We start from the raw sequence: 18,409 nt of genomic DNA on the forward strand, positions 1-18,409 counted from the left end.
GATCCAGTTCCCTCCCACCATTCAAAACATTCCAGGTGGTTGTAGGTAAATTGGGCAGCACTGGCTCGTGGACCAAAAGGGGCCTGCGTGTCTAAATTTAAATTTACATTTAAGAATAAACAAATTTTGCAATTTCTTTCCTGGCACAATGTTGTCCATGCAGAATCAGAGCTTAATGTGGTTATTGCTGACTTGCATCTAAATCCTTCCCTCCTTGAAATAGGAAAATCACATGTCCTTGGTGAACAGTCATGAATAGCAACAATCAATTCCTTTTGTCTGTTCCAGAGTTTTTATGAAGGACAGTCTGCCCCATGGGATTCTGCCAAGAAAGATGAAAACAGGATGAAGAACAGATATGGGAATATCATTGCTTGTAAGTACTGCTCCTCTTGGAAAGAGGTCCTAACTCTTGATAAAGGCTACATTGTATCACTCAAGCAGGGAACACTGCTGTGACATTGCTGAGTGATCTTACTTTGTGTTACTCCTCAGTGCACACAAAGCTTCAGTTGTTCATTTCTTGTTTATTGCACCGGTGCTAACTGGGGATGCCCAAGGCCATTTGCAGCCCAATATCTATCTCTGGTGATTTCTTCGTTCATTTATTTCCGTCTCCTTGTCCTTTGTGGAAATAAAGGAAGCAGGATGGTGTTATCTAAAGCCTGACTTTTTGTGACTTCAATGTACCAAGTGAAAGGGTCAATTAGAAGAGCTTTGGTTCAAATAACATGATATGAGAGGAACTCAGCTGGTCAGGCAGCGTCTGTGGAGGGAAATGGAGAGTCAGCGTTCGGTGTTGGAATTCTTCATCACAATCTAACCCCAACCCTTCTCTCTCAAATAGCACCTCTCCCCTCCTCCCCCACCCATCTCTTCATCTGAAATAGTGCGTAACCTTCTGATGAAAACTGACAGGAATCCATCCCATTGCTACGCATCTTATTTTACCTTGTCAACTTGTGCTGGATGGCCCAGCTGCAAGGATAGGGTTTGTGAACCTTAAATTATGTTATGATACTGACAGAAAAGGACAGTTTCCCTCCCCTCTAACTACTTTGTTATCAGAGTAGGTTAAACTCTATTTTCATCCTTCGAGCATTTACCAATGACTTGGTTCTCTACACCACAGGAAAGAACTTAAAAAGGGCCAGTAAGGAAAAAGCTGATGATGATGAAGTAGAATTAATTATGTTTATTCTCAATCAATTTTATTGAAAACCCTGTGAAGAGAAAGGGAGAAGATTGCATTGTGGCGAACGAATACATGAGCACTCATGCTTGGAATATGCAGGGAACAGTGCCGAGAATGCACTCCATAAATGTCAAAGAACTCACCGATGTGGGGAAAAGTAATGCACTCTTTAATTTGTATCATTTTGTACAGGTGATTTTTAAACATGATTCTGTACATTCATCTTAATGTACAATAAAACGCCAATGGCTCACGCCACATCCCGCTCACCTAATGATCTAATTCAAACAGGAGACTGAAAATGTGTGCTCACAGCATACTTAACTTGCCAATTTGAAACAAATGACGGTAATTCTGAGTATTAGAGTTGGTGCAACACGCTAGCAGCCTTGAGTCCATCTGCTTCCTGTAAGAAGTTTGTAGGTTCTCCCCGTTTTCATGCAGGTTTTCACCCACATTCCAAAGTTGTTCAGGATTAGGAGGTTAATTGGGTCTCATGCACGGAATTGGGTGCGCGGCTCATGGGCCATAAGGGACTGTTAGTGTTCTGTATCTCTAACTTAAATCAATACAATCTACAAACGCTCCAAACTTCTTACTTGCTGCAGCCACGCAGCTACGTCAGGTACACCAACTTCAATGGTTCAGATCAAGTTACTACCACAGGCCATGAGGCCTGAAAGAGACAATAAATATAAAAGTCAGCGTCAACGAAGCAGGCCATGAAACCGATCCAAAACTGGCTTGTGTCATTCTGCATTTTCTCTTTCTTGAGTAAATCTATCAGTGTTTTCCTTTATTCCCTGTTCACTAGTACTCTTGTCCAGCCTACCCTTACTCACTTCAACCGTTCCAGGTGGAAATGAGTTCAAAGTGCTCACCACTCAATTAACTGATTGTCACAGGGTGTTTCTGTAAGTTCGCCTTCTTTCCCCCTTACAGATACAGTCATGGTCTTATGCAGGCGTCAAAGTCATGGTGACGTGGAGCACAGAACCGGCGCTTTGCTCCAGAGTCCATGCTGAACAAGTTGGTATTCTGGACTCGTCTCATTTTCTGGCGTTTCTATCCATTAATCAATCCAAATGATGTCAGGATTATATCTACCACAACCCCATTCCCTCTCGCACATATAAACCATTATTAAATGAACATTTACATAACCACACTGCTCAGAAGACAATCAGTGAACTGATGTTGAAAAAAATGTGGAACAGAACTTGTTCTTACGATGCACTTGAGAAATTCAAGAATTCAAGATTCAATTTATTGCCATCTGCATAAGGTATACAAAAAAAATTGCCCTGCAAAGGCCATGGATCTCACTGCCCAAGGCCTGTTGTTCAGTGGTGAACTGGCTCCTGTATCCAGATCGTACCTCCTTGACCCCTGATTCCAAGCCTCCAAATCATTTGGAAGGTACCGTCATGGAAGGCTTTTCCTGGAGGCTTGCTTACCATTGCACCCAAACAATTCCTGGACCTTATTCCTAGTTCCTGGAACCACTCTCAGCCAATGGTCTGAAGTGAGGCCTTCACCACTGAACGTGAGCTGGAGCCTGCTATATCAGCTCCAATTCAATGCTTCTCTCCACAATGAAGACTTTTACTCCCCATGTTTAGCTCAGAAAAATTAGCAAAATGGGAATCAATTTCTACCTAATCTGTATAAGGTGAGGGGAGGAATGTTTAGGGGAAGACATCAGAGGCAAGTATTTTATTCAGTGAATCCTGCAATGCCAGGGCTAGGGTGGAGGGACATTTAAAAGACTCTTAGAGGGTTATAGGTGCGAGATAGAGAAGGTTTAGATTGTTAAGAAGGTTTATATAGGTCAGCACAACATTTTGGGCTGAAGCGCCTGTACTGTGCTCTCATGTTCTATGCTCTCTTTTATTATTCTAGAATTTTTCTCCTTTCCACTGCAACACTTTATACTTGCCCATACAATCTATCTTCACCTCCAATTGTTCTTCCAACTTCTTTGTTTAATAGCTAACATTGCAATACCTCCTATCACGAATATCAACTACATTTGTTTAAAATTGAATTAAGTTAGGACTGCTCTTGCAATTGTATCACCATTAGTTCTTCTGATAAGACCCTGTAGAATTTTGAAGGCCATTGATGTAATAAAACCATTGACGCACATCATTGAATGATTTAAGCATCTGACGTGCAAATTCGTTATTGAAACCCCATTCCACTTCCAAGTGTCATGCACAGAGATCTCTCAGATTTATATTAGTTCTTTTCTCTCATCAGCAATGTTGTCTATATGTAAATAGAATTCAGAATTTTGCAGAAATATTCAGTCACATTCTCTTTTGTGTGGAAACAGGAATGTCCCTGTTTATAGAAGAAACCATGATATTGACATCTCTATTGGCCCACTACCTTCTCTGACCTTGGTGGCAGAGATACAGTCCATGCAATAGTAACAGATCCCCGTTGTCTTCTATGGGATAACTGTGACCTCTTGCCATCGAGGAGCGGTTGTTGCACCTGTCCCATCTTGGAGGCAAACCCAGCAACCACTGAGCTAGGTTGTCTTTGATCAAGAGTTCAAGCACTGAACTAGGTTCAGTGAGATTGGACTGTGAATCAAATAACTTTTCTGAACTTACACACACTACATACTTGTGCACTTAGAATTAGAAGAGGGTTGAGTTAGGTTAAGTTAATAGTAATAAGTTAAATTTTGATCCTGTTTTTATGTTTAAAGAAAATTAAAAGTAAATTTTCTTTAAATAGCTATTTATCTTCATGAATTTCTTTTGCTGCTGGGTTTTGGGGTCTTCTGGGCCCATAACAATTTATAATATCTGTTAAGAAAGGTGATCAATGTACCTTGCAGTGAAATTAATGTTCTCATAACAGCTTAAAACCACAGCCAAACATGAAATGTGATCCTTCTTCTGACGTGCATGTTGATATTATTATAAAAATCCAAAATCCTAACTTGCATATGCGCAGCCAGATTTAAGACCATAAGATATAGGAAAAGAAGCAGGCAATTCAGCCTGTCAAGTTCATTCTGCCATCTCATCATGATCTGAAACATTCTCCCACTCAATTCCACTCCCCTATCTTCTCCCCATAACCTTTGAATATTCAGATACCTATCAATCTCTGCCTTAAATACACCCAATGACCTGGCCTCCACAGCTGCCCATGGCAGCAAATTCCAGAGGTTCACCACTCTCGGGCTAGTGAAATTCCTCCACATCTCTGTTTCAAATGGGTGCCTTTCAATCCTGAAGTTGTGCCCTCTTGTCCTTAACTCCTCTACTGAACTCCAAGGAATACAGTCCAAGAGCCGTCAAATATTCCTCATATGTTAAGCTCTTCGTTCCAGGAATCATTCTTGTAAATCTTCTCTGACCCTCTCCAATGTCAGCACATCCTTTCTTAAAGAAGGAGACCAAAACTGTAACCCAAACCCCAAATGAGAACTCACCAGTGCCTTATAAAGCCTCAACATCATATCCCTGCTCTTGCATCCTATTCCTCTAGATTCCTTGAGGTTAATCTTGAGGGTATCCCAAGTCCCTTTGCACCTCTGAATTTTGAATTTTATGCCCATCAAAAGAATAGTCAGCCCTTTTATTCCTTCTACCAAAGTGCATGACAATACACTTTCCAACATTGCATTTCATTTCCCACTTCTTTACCCATTCTCCTAATCTATGTCTCTCTGTAGCCTTTCCATTTCCACCTCACCGCCTGCCCCTTTGTAACATCTGCAAGCTTAGTGTTACGAGCCCATAAACCCAGCAGCAATAGATATTCACCAAGACAAATAGTTACAAAAACAAAAGTTGCTTTTAGTTATCTTTAAACATGAATTTAGGATCAAACTTTCTTATCACTATTAACTTAACTAACCTAGCTTAACAACCTTCTAATTCTAAGTGCACGTGTATATAATGAGTGTATACCACTCAGTCCAAGATTCTGCCCTGCTCCAGCTCCCTCAACAGCCCCTAAGGCTAGAGCTGGATGAGGTCCTCACCCAGGATGAGACATATAAGGCAATCGAACAACTGAAAAGTGGCAAAGCAGCAGGTATGGATGGAATCCCCCCAGAGGTCTGGAAGGCTGGCGGCAAAACTCTGCATGCCAAACTGCATGAGTTTTTCAAGCTTTGTTGGGTCCAAGGAAAACTGCCTCAGGACCTTCGTGATGCCACCATCATCACCCTGTACAAAAACAAAGGCGAGAAATCAGACTGCTCAAACTACAGGGGAATCACGCTGCTCTCCATTGCAGGCAAAATCTTCGCTAGGATTCTACTAAATAGAATAATACCTAGTGTCGCCGAGCCCAGAATCACAGTGCGGCTTTCGCGCAAACAGAGGAACTACTGACATGGTCTTTGCCCTCAGACAGCTCCAAGAAAAGTGCAGAGAACAAAACAAAGGACTCTACATCACCTTTGTTGACCTCACCAAAGCCTTCGACACCGTGAGCAGGTAAGGGCTTTGGCAAATACTAGAGTGCATCGGATGTCCCCCAAAGTTCCTCAACATGATTATCCAACTGCACGAAAACCAACAAGGTCGGGTCAGATACAGCAATGAGCTCTCTGAACCCTTCTCTATTAACAATGGCGTGAAGCAAGGCTGTGTTCTCGCACCAACACTCTTTTCAATCTTCTTCAACATGATGCTGAACCAAGCCATGAAAGACCCCAACAATGAAGATGCTGTTTACATCCGGTACCTCTTCAATCTGAGGCGCCTGCAAGCTCACACCAAGACACAAGAGAAACTTGTCCGTGAACTACTCTTTGCAGACAATGCCGCTTTAGTTGCCCATTCAGAGCCAGCTTTCCTGCTTTGCGGAAACTGCCAAAGTGTTTGGCCTGGAAGTCAGCCTGAAGAAAACTGAGGTCCTCCATCAGCCAGCTCCCCACCATGATTACCAGCCCCCCCACATCTCCATCGGGCACACAAAACTCAAAACGGTCAACCAGTTTACCTATCTCGGCTGCACCATTTCATCAGATGCAAGGATCGACAATGAGATAGACAACAGACTCGCCAAGGCAAATAGCGCCTTTGGAAGACTACACAAAAGAGTCTGGAAAAACAACCAACTGAAAAACCTCACAAAGATAAGCGTATACAGAGCCGTTGTCATACCCACACTCCTGTTCGGCTCCGAATCATGGGTCCTCAACCGGCATCACCTACGGCTCCTAGAACGCTTCCACCAGCGTTGTCTCCGCTCCATCCTCAACATCCATTGGAGCGCTTTCATCCCTAACGTCGAAGTACTCGAGATGGCAGAGGTCGACAGCATCGAGTCCACGCTGCTGAAGATCCAGCTGCGCTGGGTGGGTCACGTCTCCAGAATGGAGGACCATCGCCTTCCCAAGATCGTGTTATATGGCGAGCTCTCCACTGGCCACCGTGACAGAGGTGCACCAAAGAAGAGGTACAAGGACTGCCTAAAGAAATCTCTTGGTGCCTGCCACATTGACCACCGCCAGTGGGCTGATATCGCCTCAAACCGTGCATCTTGGCGCCTCACAGTTTGGCGGGCAGCAACCTCCTTTGAAGAAGACCGCAGAACCCACCTCACTGACAAAAGGCAAAGGAGGAAAAACCCAACACCCAACCTCAACCAACCAATTTTCCCCTGCAGCCGCTGCAACCGTGTCTGCCTGTCCCGCATCGGACTTGTCAGCCACAAACGAGCCTGCAGCTGACGTGGACTTTTACCCCCTCCATAAATCTTCGTCCGCGAAGCCAAGCCAAAGAAGAAGAAGAAATTTAGAAAAGTTCTTTAATTCACAGTCCAATCTCCCTTCTCATTCCTCCAAATTCACTGGTTGCAGGCAATTCTTAGACTGTGCACAGAATTTAACATTTATAAAGTTCACCAAATTCTAATACTAAAAAGGTAAATGGTTACCACTCAGGAAGTTTCTTGTTGGTTTTCAGAGAGAGATTTGTTATTTGCTGGACACCCACAACTGATTCCTTGTAACCAGCCACTTCAGTGTCTTGCTGAAGAAACTTGCCCCATCAGGGTTTTCTAGATGATAACCTCTTTCTTTCAGGTCACCACAGAGTTCCTTTTTGTTTCCCTTATTTCAACTGAAACATTAGGCAGTCAGTCCTCTCCTCTTGCATGAACCAGGGCTTTGACCAGACTGAACTAAGCATTCACAACCCATCTTCCAAATGGGGTTTTCCACAAGCTTGCCAGCTTGTCCTATTCCAGTGCCAGCTGCTGCTGCTGACTGTAAAACTGCAGAACTGAATTCTCTCTCTCTCGCTCTCTCTCTCTCTCTCTCTCTCTCTCTCTCTCGCTCTCTCTCTCTCTCTCTCTCTCTCTCGCTCTCTCTCTCTCCCTCTCAGAGATAAAGCCTGTTTTACTCTCTCTGCTTGCAAAACCACATGACCCTCTTAGAACAACAGGTTGCACTCCAGATAACCTGCAGCTCCAACAAGTTCTTTCATCTGTTGCCTTTTTGTAAACAACAATCCATTAGTGAAGTCTCTTGGACACTCTCCAAAGCTTTTGCAAAGGCTCTTAGAGCTGGCCTGTCTAGCATGAGCAGAACTCCAGTATTTCAAATAAGATCTGTTTTAAAGTGTTTGTGTGTGGCCAACACTAAAAAAGCCTGCCCCAATTTATCTCCCAAAAACATATCTATAATCTGTCATACTTAGCCACAAAGCCATTTATTCTGCAATCCAAATCATCAACATAGAACGTTAAAGGAAGTGGTCCCAACACTGACCCCACGGCCATGATGAAAGCAGTGCATTAGATGTTTGTTTTTCCCCTTGCAAGAACATTCATCACAACCATATGATGATCCTTCTCGATTTTCTCACTCCTGCTAGTGAGCAAGAATGTCCCCGTGAGAATCTTAATGGAACACTTGGAATCTTTAATGAAGCTCAAACATGCCTCCAGGTTGGAGAATGCTGTAGAGACTGCAACATCTACCACTCCCTTCTAATATTTGAATGCTGTGGGTGAGGAGGTTGGAGGAGAACCCTCGGGTACATTTCCAGTGAGAAGTTTGATAGGGATGTGATGTAAGCAGGTTAGAGATTTGGAATTTTGAGATACAGTTCTTGAATTTGAGCCGTCAGCAATGAAGTCTGTTAAAGCTCTTGATCACTCTCCCACTATTTATTTGACCTTGAACTAAAAGCAGGTACTCCTGATTTATGCTTTTTAAGGTCTGAGGTTTTTATTTAATACCAATGACAACTGTTTTCTTCCTCAGATGATCATTCTCGAGTCAGACTGCAGCCATTGGAGAGCGATTCCAATTCTGATTACATTAACGCAAGCTACGTTGAAGTAAGTGTCTAAAAACTGGAGTCTATTGGTGCAACATTGTTACTTACCTGATTGAAGGAAGCCCACTGAGGGTGAAGGGAAAGCTCTCTTACATGGGTGTTCCTCGACAGTGAGATCAAATAACAGCAATCTCCGTACAGCATGCCATGTTCTTTCTGGCTTTGTATTTTTCTGTTGTTGCGTAATATCACAAGGAAAGGCTGACAATTAAGGACAGTTTTGTTCAGTGACCTTGTGCCTGTCAGATGATTACATGATCATTTTCTGGAAAATATCCTTTATCCTGAGCCACAGGGTGTTTGCTTAAGTGAGGTTGAGCCCCAAGGGGCAGTGAATACCTGCCTTGCATAAGAATTCATTGTTGCTAATTCAGGTTCACTGTTTTTACCAGCCACTCTCAACTTTTATTGGCAATGGACCCCTTAGGACTCTGCTCAAAGGTTATCGACCCTCTATCCTGTGAAGTAGTTAGGTTTAGTTGTACTTCTCTCCAACTGACTACATAAAAACATGAAAAAAGTTTCATGATTCATTCCGACTCCCCCACTGAATGGCCCCTGATGAGAATGGCTGGTTTATACAACATAGAACATCGAAATTTACGGCACAATGCAGGCCCTACAGCCCACAATGTTGTTCCGGCCTAATAACCTACTCTAACAAATGCCAAGAATCGTCCTGGTGCTTAACTCTCCATTTTTCTGAATTCATTTTACCTATCTAATTGTCTCCTGAAAAATTCTGTTCTACCTGTCTCCACCGCCATTACTGGAACGTATTCTATGCACCCACCGCTCTCTGTGTGAAAATCTTCTTGTATCATCCCCTGAACTTAATCTATGTCTCCTTGTGATAGCCATTTCAGCCCTGGGAAAAAGCCTCTGGCCATCCAGACAATCACTGCCTCACATTATCTTATGCACCTCTTATCAGGTCACTCCTCACCCTCTGTAAGAAAAGACCAAATTCACTCAATCTAACTTCATAAGACATGCTCTCATGCTCTCAAATCCAGGCAGCATCCTTATAAATATCCTCTGCACCCTCATGTAGTGAGGTGACCAGAACTGAACATAATATTCCAAGTGAGGTCTAACCAAAACCAAGCTGTAACATTACCTCACTGCCCTTGAACTCAATCCTACATTTAACAAAGGCCAAAACACCATACACCTTCTTAACAACACTATCCACCTATGCGTCAGCTTTAAGTGCCCCATGGACACAGATCCCAAGATTTCTCTGTTCTCCCACTCTGATCAGAGACACCCCCCCCCCCCCCATTAATGTTGTATTCTGTTTTCAAATTTGACCTACTGAAATGAACAACTTCACACTTCTCTGGGCTAAACACTATCTTCCACTTACCTGCCCAAATCTGCATCCTTTCCTCTGTGGCAACCCTCCATAACACCACTAACCTTTGTGTCATCAGCGAACCTACTATCCCACCTTTCCACTCCATCATCCATGTCATATACAAAACTCACAAAGAGGAGGGATCCCAGAACAGATCCCTGCAGACCACCACAGATCACTGACCTCCATGCACAATACAAATCATCTACAACCACACTCTGCCTTCTCTGGGCAAACCAATTCTGTATCCACAAAGCAAGGCCTCCTTGGATTCCATGCCTCCTTTCTTTCTGAATGAGCCTTGCATGGGGAAATTTATCAAAGGACCTCCTGAAATCCATAGACACCATATCCACCATACTACCTTCATCAATGTCCTCAGTTCCATCCTCGAAGAATTTAATTAATCTCCTGAGCCATCATCTTCCCCTGATGGAGCCATGCCGACTATTCCTTCTTTTTTGGAAAACTTTATTTAAGATCAATAATAAATCATACATACAAAATACAATGCAGAACATATTTTATCCCATAAAACACCCTAGCCCCCCATCCCTGCCCCTCCCACCCCATCCAACCCACCACTAAACTACCTCAAAAAAGAAAAGAAAGCGGAAGAGAGCAATTAGAGCAATACATTCAGGTATGCGTCGTGGTTTGGGACCACACCACCAATGCAAGAGAAAATAAATTTTAGTAATTAGATCGCATCCAATCCATGTACGGGCTCCAAACTGTAACAAAAAAGGGTGATTATTTAATAAATTATACGTTATCTCTCTAAAGGAATACATGACCTCATCTCCACGTGCCATTGTTGAATATCCATCTGAATCTCATTCTTCCATGTAATGCAAGACATTTCCTTGCTACTGCTAAAGCCAACCTCATAAAAGCAGTTTGAGATTCATCTAACTTTAACTCTAAACACAATGGCTTAATATAACCTAATAAAAATATCATAGGGTCAAATGGAATTTTAAATTTAAACATAACTTTCAAAAATTTTTTAATTTTATTCTCGCATAGCCAAACCGAATACAAAAGAGTTCCAAATTCCTTATGACATCTAAAACATAAATCTGACATGACATATTTCAATTTCTTCGATTTCTCCGGAGTTAAGTATAATTGATGAATAAAATTATAATGAACCAATCTGTGTCGGACATTCACAATTTTAGTCATACTATCTTCACCTAGCGACATCCACTCATCTGGGGAGATAGATATTTCTAAGTCTTTCTCCCATTTCACTCTAGTTTTATCTACATCTGGCTTAGGCATTTTAGCCTGCAAAAATTATACATATTCAATATAAGACCTTTCTTACCACCATCAATAAGTAAACTCAAATTTAGATCTTCGAGGAAGGCATAGAGTGCGCCCAAAATTATCTAACACTAAAGCTTTAACCTGATGATAAGTAAAAAGAGTACTCAAAGGTTTATCATATTTCTATGCCGACTATTCCCAATTAGATTATGCCCCTTTCATGGAATTGCAACCTGTTTCTAAAAGTACATAGATTTAGAAGTAGTGGTATGTTCAGTGGTGTTGACCTGTAGAATTCTTTATCCATTATTGGAGTATATTATTTTGCATCCTGTTATCTTCTACCACCCTAAAAATACTTGAAGCTTGCTCATAGAGTAATTTAATGAAGGCACATGAAATCTGTGAAGCAAACAGCTTTGGCATGTGTCAAACAATGTTTGCACTTTTAATTGAATATTTCCTCTATTTTTTCCAAAATAATCAGTGGGCTGTTTAACTTCATGATGGAACATAAAGTAGTTAGCTTAATTTTTAAACACTTAACCATCATCAAGTGTGAAGGTCCCTGTAATGGCGACAGGCTCTACATGGGCTTTGAGGCCGATGGCAGACTTTTTCTTTCCTTCTCTCTCCCCTCTCGTTGTGTAAAAGAGGGGGAGGGGGGGTCTGTTTAAAAAGAAGGAGTGAATGTAATGGTATGGATTGTGTGTGCTAATTGGCTCGAGCTGGCCCGCCCTCTGATGACCTGGACTCCTTCCCTGGGACCCTGGCCATAAAGGTCGGGCCACCCCTCTCTTCCCTGCACTTCCCTAGTTTGGATCCAGGCCAGCTCGAGTCTATGTACAATAAAGCCTATCGTTCCCCTCAGTCTTTGTCTTTGTAATTATTGGGGCAACTAGTAGTGCCCAACAGTCCCTTTAAAATTTATTTATTATTTATGTTGAGACTGTTTAAGGCATTGGTGAGGTCAAGTTTGGAGTATTGTGTGCAGTTCTGGTCTCCAATTATAGGAAGGATATAAATAAGGTAGAGAGGGTGCAAAGAAGGTTTACAAAAATGTTGCCTGGATTGCAGTATCTTAAATATGGAGAAAGATTGAGTAGACTGGGACTTTATTCATTGGAGCGTAGAAGGTTGAGAGGGAATTTATAGAGGTATTTAAAATTATGAAGGGAATAGATAGAGTAGATGTGAATAGGCTCTTTCCCCTGAGGGTAGGAGAGATTGGAATGAGGGTTCATAAGTTAAGGGTTAGGAGGCAAAACTTTAGGAGTAATATAAGAGGAAGCTTCTTCACTCAGAGTGGTGGCTGAGTGGAATGACGTGGAAGAGGTAGTTGTGGTAGGGTCAGTTCTGTCATTTAAGAGAAGGCTAGATGAGTACATGGATGTGAGATGGTTAGAGGGTTATGGGCAAGGGAGTGAGTGAGCAGGTGGAACTAATGGAGTTTCACGTGAATCGGTGCGGACTAGAAGGCCTGTTTCCGTACTGTAATTGTTATATGGTTATATAATTTATGACCCATTTTGATAGAATTTTAAGGTTATAGTATATTGATGATAATTTCCCAATGACAAAAGGATAGGGGGAGAAATTTGTTCTTGGTTGATCATATCAAAGGGTGTAAGAATATTGTTGAGCAGTTGAATTCACATCCTGCCCATTCAGTCGGCATAGAAATATGATATACCTTTGAGTACTCTTTTTACTTATCATCAGGTTACTCTCACATGCTTTTAGCACTAGTGGCCAAAGACAATTTTCTTCATCAAGATTTCTACTCACTGCAATGGAAATGAATGCCTTGTTTTTGAAGAGAATCAGAAACAAAACAAAAAATCCACCACACAGCAAGGAATGAGAAGGACTCAGGTTTGCTTTCCTATTTGGAGCAGGAAAAGCAAAATCCTACAGATCCTGGAACTCTGAAGCAAAAACTGAATAAGTTGAAAATACTCAACAAGACACACTGCACCTGCAGAGAGAAAGGCTAAGATGTAGGTGGATGAACTTACTACTGAACTGGACAGTTGCGATTCAAATTGATAGAGCAGGTTATCTGAATTTGCTGAATTCACTGTTGAATCTCGAGAGTTGCAGTGGGTCCAGATGGAAGATGAGATGCTGTTCTTCAAGTTTACTTTGAGATTCCTTGAAACAAAGGTCAAAGATGGAGAGGTTAGAGAAGAAGTGGGATGAAGAAATCAAATGTTCTTTGAGGAAACCGATGCCACACACGAATTGGAGGAATGACATTTAATATTCTGTCTGAGAACTCTCCAACCAGATGGCATTAGTTCGACTTTTGTTTTCATTCTCCCCCCTCACTCTCTTCCCCATTCCTCGATCTCCTTTCCTCCAGCTCCTCACCCCTCTTCCTCTCCATTAAGAAAGCTATCCTCCCCCATCACTTTTCAGCTTCTTCTCCTCCGCCCTCCCAAACCTATCCAGCTGTGACCTCTTGCCTGCTCACCTGCACTTCTCTCCCTGCCCCTTCTTCCTTCTTCCCCCCACCTTTTTATTCAAATGCCTGCTGCTTTTGTGCTCATACCCGAACAAGGGCTCAGGCACGAAACAATCATTATTTATCTTTGCTTTCTATTTGACCTGTTGACTTTTTCCAGCACTTTTGTGCATAAAACATTGCAGCCCTTGACATTCAGTCATGAATTGAACATGTTCACATAAGTAGCCTTTTCTGCTTCTATCAAGTGAAACACAAAAGTCTGCAAAGGCTGTGATTGTAATAAAAACACAGAAGTGCTTGGAGAAACTTAGCAGATCGCGCAGTAACCATAGGAGGTAAAGATATATTGCCAATGTTTTGGGACTGAGCCCTTATGAGCCCTACATTTAGGCTTTTACATGGAATTTATGTTATTATTTTCACTCCAGAATGGCCGTTCAGACATGAATGACCAAAACTCAAAATCCCCGTTTCCTTATACAAGCTTAGACAGCATAACCAGAAGTACATGCTGTTCATTAGCCCGTTGTTTCTGGAATTCAGGCATTCCAGATAATTTACTAGGGATTTAGTAGGTAAAACTTCAGAATGGGAATGAGTCCCTCATTTCCATTCTGATCTTTTTACACAGACTGCATTCCGGAATTTTGGGAATAGTTTCCCAGAACACAGCGGCTGTGTAAAAAACATAATTGAAGAAGGGCTCAAGCCCGAAACATCAGTATATATGTTTGATTCCTATAGACCACACATGTCAAACTCTGGCCCGCGGGCCAAATTTGGCCCGCGATATAATTATATTTGGCCCGCAAGATAATTTCAAAAATGTATTAGAGGTGGCCCGCCCTGCAGCGAGAGCCGATGCTGTTTTTTGGTAATGTCGCCCCCACCATCCTCCCCCTTCATTGCACATCCTTCCCCATTGTAACACGAGAAATTGTAATACGAGAAGTCTGTCGATGTCATCAGCCGGCAAGCCAGTTGGAAGGCTCCCTGCACAACCAGTCACTTCTCCCACCTGTTGAGCGGTGCGGCGGATGGGCGAGCGCCTGTGATTTCCTGTCGGCGCGACGGGCATGGCAGGCTGCGCACGGCCCCCGGGCAGCGCGAACCCCGCGCGACTGGCACCGGATGGCCCTTCCACAGCGCAGGCGCACTTCTCCCGGTCGCCATGGCCTTCAGCGCTTGCACCCACGCAGACCCCAGGGACGGCTGGTTCGGCCCTGCACGTGAAGAGAGATGGTGGCTGTCTGCAAAGGCTGATCGGCAGCGCGCTGGGCCTGAGTGGGTGGGTAAGCAGGGGTGGGCAGAGGGTGTAGGTGAGGAGTAATGGGCAGGGGAAGTTATGGTGGTGCGAGGGGCAGTTAGAGGGAGGGATGAGTAGAAGGAGGGGTGGATAGGGAAGAGATAAAAGGGGAGGGGCAGGGTGAGTAGGGGAGGGGTGATTAGAGGGTAAGAGACGGGTAGAGGGAGGAACAGGTTGAGGGGAGAGGCAGTAGAGGGGCGTGTATAGGATGGGGTGGGTAGAGGCAGAGCGAGTGGAGTGTGGGGTGAGTAGAGGTTGGGTAAAGGACTGGTCAGGTAGAGGGATGGTGGGTCGAGGGTGAATAGAGGCCTAGAGCCTGAGGAGTGAGCAGGAAATGCTGAGTCCTGATGCAGGCCAAAATGGACACAGCCTGTGAATGCTGACTACATCTCCACAGGGACCAAATAGGTTTCCCTCAGGTCAAGCAAAGGGTGAACTTGAGCTACCTACTCCTGACCTGTAACATTATCCTCCTAAAGTTATATCCTAAAGTTTAACATTACATATGTTGAAAGAAGAGAAAACATGCAGATGTTGTTGAAAATTTTCAATAAATATTTAGTTCGGCCCTCGACTTAGTCCAAGTTTTTAATTTTGGCCCTCCGTGAATTTGAGTTTGACACCCCTGCTATAGACGCTCCAGCATTTCTGTGTTTTTACTGCATGTATCAAAACTGGACAGTTCTCTTTTAGGTTCACTCACCAGCAATTCAGAGTTCTTTTTTTTTCTCCACATCTGCGGGGTATTTTCCTTTAATTTCACATTTCCAGCAACTGCTCTGCATCACACTGTTGTGGCATGTTCCTGTAGCTTTTTCTCTCTAACTGCCCTCAGTCATCTCTTAATGAGATAGCTCCAAAATCATTCTTCCCTCCAGGCAATCACTGGCATTCTCCTCAATTCCCTCCACCCGTACCGCCTTCTGCAACTTAAATGCACGCTTTTCTCACTGTTTCACACTTTATCTCTTATTTCTCTCTCCACGTGTTTCCAGCACTTTCTGTTTTTTAAAAATTTTGGAATTAGAAATTTCACTCTTTTTTTGTCAATTTTTGAACAGTGATAAAGATAACCCCAGTACTGCCCATCGGGAGGTATTTCTGAGGGATTTCAACTCCAACTCAATCCAGTTACAATATCCATTTGTCTTTTCACATTGCAACAATAATAACGTTTCTTATGTTTATAGCCCAGTAGTAAAAACAGAAATTAGGTAGGGGCTAATCCCCCATTATTACTAGAGTTCTGAACATACTTTTTTTCAATCTAGGTTTCTTGTTTTGGCAGATATATATGACATAACAAAATTGTCCAAAAAATAAAGACAAGAATAAATATCGGCAGTGATTGAAAGAGGCATAAAAATTTTGGTAGAATATTCATTTTAACTGAATTAATATGACCAATCAATGAGAGTGGTGACCATCCTGTAAGAATTGGTCGACTAAAAGTGGAAAGTTTTCTTTGAAAAGTTTTTTTTAATTCTTAATTGTGATAATGCCTAAGCATTTAAATTGTTCATTCACTATTTTGAATGAATATTTAGAATAATGTTCTGCTGCACCCTTCAGTGGTAGTAATTCAGTCTCTATAGTTACAAGTCCTATACTACCTAATTATTTATTTCAACCAGCTATTTTAGATGCTAGTTTTCAAGAATGGAATATTTTAGATATCAATAGTTTAAAGAACTTTTTATGCAGGAACATTTTATATCTCTTCAACAACTGGGGACGATATTTACCCTATCAAATAGATACCATTAAATTCAACATTTTGTTTTCTCTAAGCTTTTAAAATTTCATACTCTTCCTGACCCAAATTTTATCAATGAACTCTTCGAGTTTTAATTTACTCATGGGCATGATATCTGTTTTATATTATAGTATAAAAAATATGAAAGCATTTTCTTTAAGTGGAATTAAAACTGAATGGGAGAATGATCTGAATATCTCTTTCTCAGAGGAAGAATGGACTTCAATTTTGGGCCTGATTTACGATTCCTCATTGTGCGCTGGGCAGAGCCTTATTCAATTTAAAGTGATACATCATGTCCATTTCTCCAAAGTCAAAGTTGCTTGAATTTATTCTGATATTAGTTCACTTTATGACCAATGTAAAATATTTGATGCTCCTTTGTTACATGTTTTGGACATTTTTTGAACTTTTTCAACCCTATTTAGGGTCTGTAATTGCAATTTTTGTTTTTTCTAAAGATATAAATATTATTTTATCTTCTAATCAAAGACAGGTTGGAGCATTTCCACTTGATTAGCAAGAAGAGCAATTCTGTTAAAGTGGAAAGATGAGGACATAGCTTTAGGATGAAAGGGGAAAGGTTTAGGGGGAACATTAGGGAGAACTTCTTCACTCAGAGTGTGGTGAGAGTGTGGAACAAGCTGCCATCTGTTGGGTGTGGACTCAATCTTGCGTTTTAAGAATAAATTGGATAGGTAGATGGATGGGAAAGGTGTGGACGGTTAAGGTGCAGGTTATTGGGAATAGCTGAACAATGGTCGGGACAAACTGGAAGGACTGAAAGGCCTATTTTCTGTGCTGTAGTATTCTGTGATTCTACACATAATCAATTAGATATTATGATCTTTTTAAATCTGGAGAAAGTTAGGCATATTGTCACAAAAATTAAGATCTCTTTTGGTAAGATTTGGGGCCCATTTAGAGCTCACTTCCATAATTGGACTAATGAGGTGCAATGATGAATGTTACTGGGCCTGCTTGTTGGATCCCCTGAGGCTGCTTGTTTGGATTTATCACCACATGCAATATGAATTTTGACCTGGATTGCAGTGGGTTTGATTTTTTTTTTTACTTTTCATTTTTTCTCACTTACCTCTTACAATATTGTATGTATTATCATTTATTGGATTTAGAATTAAGTCGTATTGCTACTGTACCATATGTTATTATTTGTAAATCTGCAAAGGTTTCATTGCAATTGATTTATTGCTTTTTTGTTGGTTTTTCTGAAAAAACAGTAAAAATAATTTTAAAAGGAAATCTTAGTGCAGTATTATAGATATTTTTAAAAACTGCAGATATCAACCGAATAGCCAAATTAAGGACAGAATATATCCATAACACTCAGCAGTTCAGGCAGGATCTGTTGACAGGGAGAGAAATGGGAAGAACATTTCAGATTAATGGCCATTTGTCCAAACTGGATATCGTGAGCGATGCAAGAGGTCAAAATCTTAAAGTTAAAAAAAGAACCTTGATGTGAGGAACAACTGAATACGATATTGTGGTGATACGACCACCAGCCTCCTGCAGGGGGTGATCTCTGTATCTGCAGGAAGAACATCGAAGGGGCTGACTCCACCTGGCTGGCTGGCTGTCAACCAGCCGACCTGAATATGAAGCTGAGCCGGCCCCTCCTGAGCCAATCACAAGGGGAGCCACCAAGGTTTGAACTGGTGTTCAGACTTTTACTGGAATAAAGCCTGTTGTACAGCC

At 42.0% G+C, this 18,409-nt stretch overlaps 1 protein-coding gene across 10 annotated transcripts in view; it reads left to right on the forward strand.

Annotated features, from left to right (window-relative positions):
- Positions 1–18,409, forward strand: part of LOC138755773 (receptor-type tyrosine-protein phosphatase mu-like) — a 1,095,616-nt gene that overhangs the window by 943,504 nt on the left and 133,703 nt on the right. For all 10 annotated transcript variants that reach the window (XM_069922352.1, XM_069922354.1, XM_069922355.1 and 7 more), the window contains 2 exons: positions 289–376; positions 8,448–8,524. In XM_069922352.1, coding sequence (XP_069778453.1) covers positions 289–376; positions 8,448–8,524 — 165 coding nt within the window. The remainder of the gene's footprint in view (positions 1–288; positions 377–8,447; positions 8,525–18,409) is intronic.

The sequence above is a fragment of the Narcine bancroftii genome, chromosome 2 (genome assembly GCF_036971445.1).
Source record: "Narcine bancroftii isolate sNarBan1 chromosome 2, sNarBan1.hap1, whole genome shotgun sequence".
Taxonomy (NCBI): Eukaryota; Metazoa; Chordata; class Chondrichthyes; order Torpediniformes; family Narcinidae; genus Narcine; species Narcine bancroftii.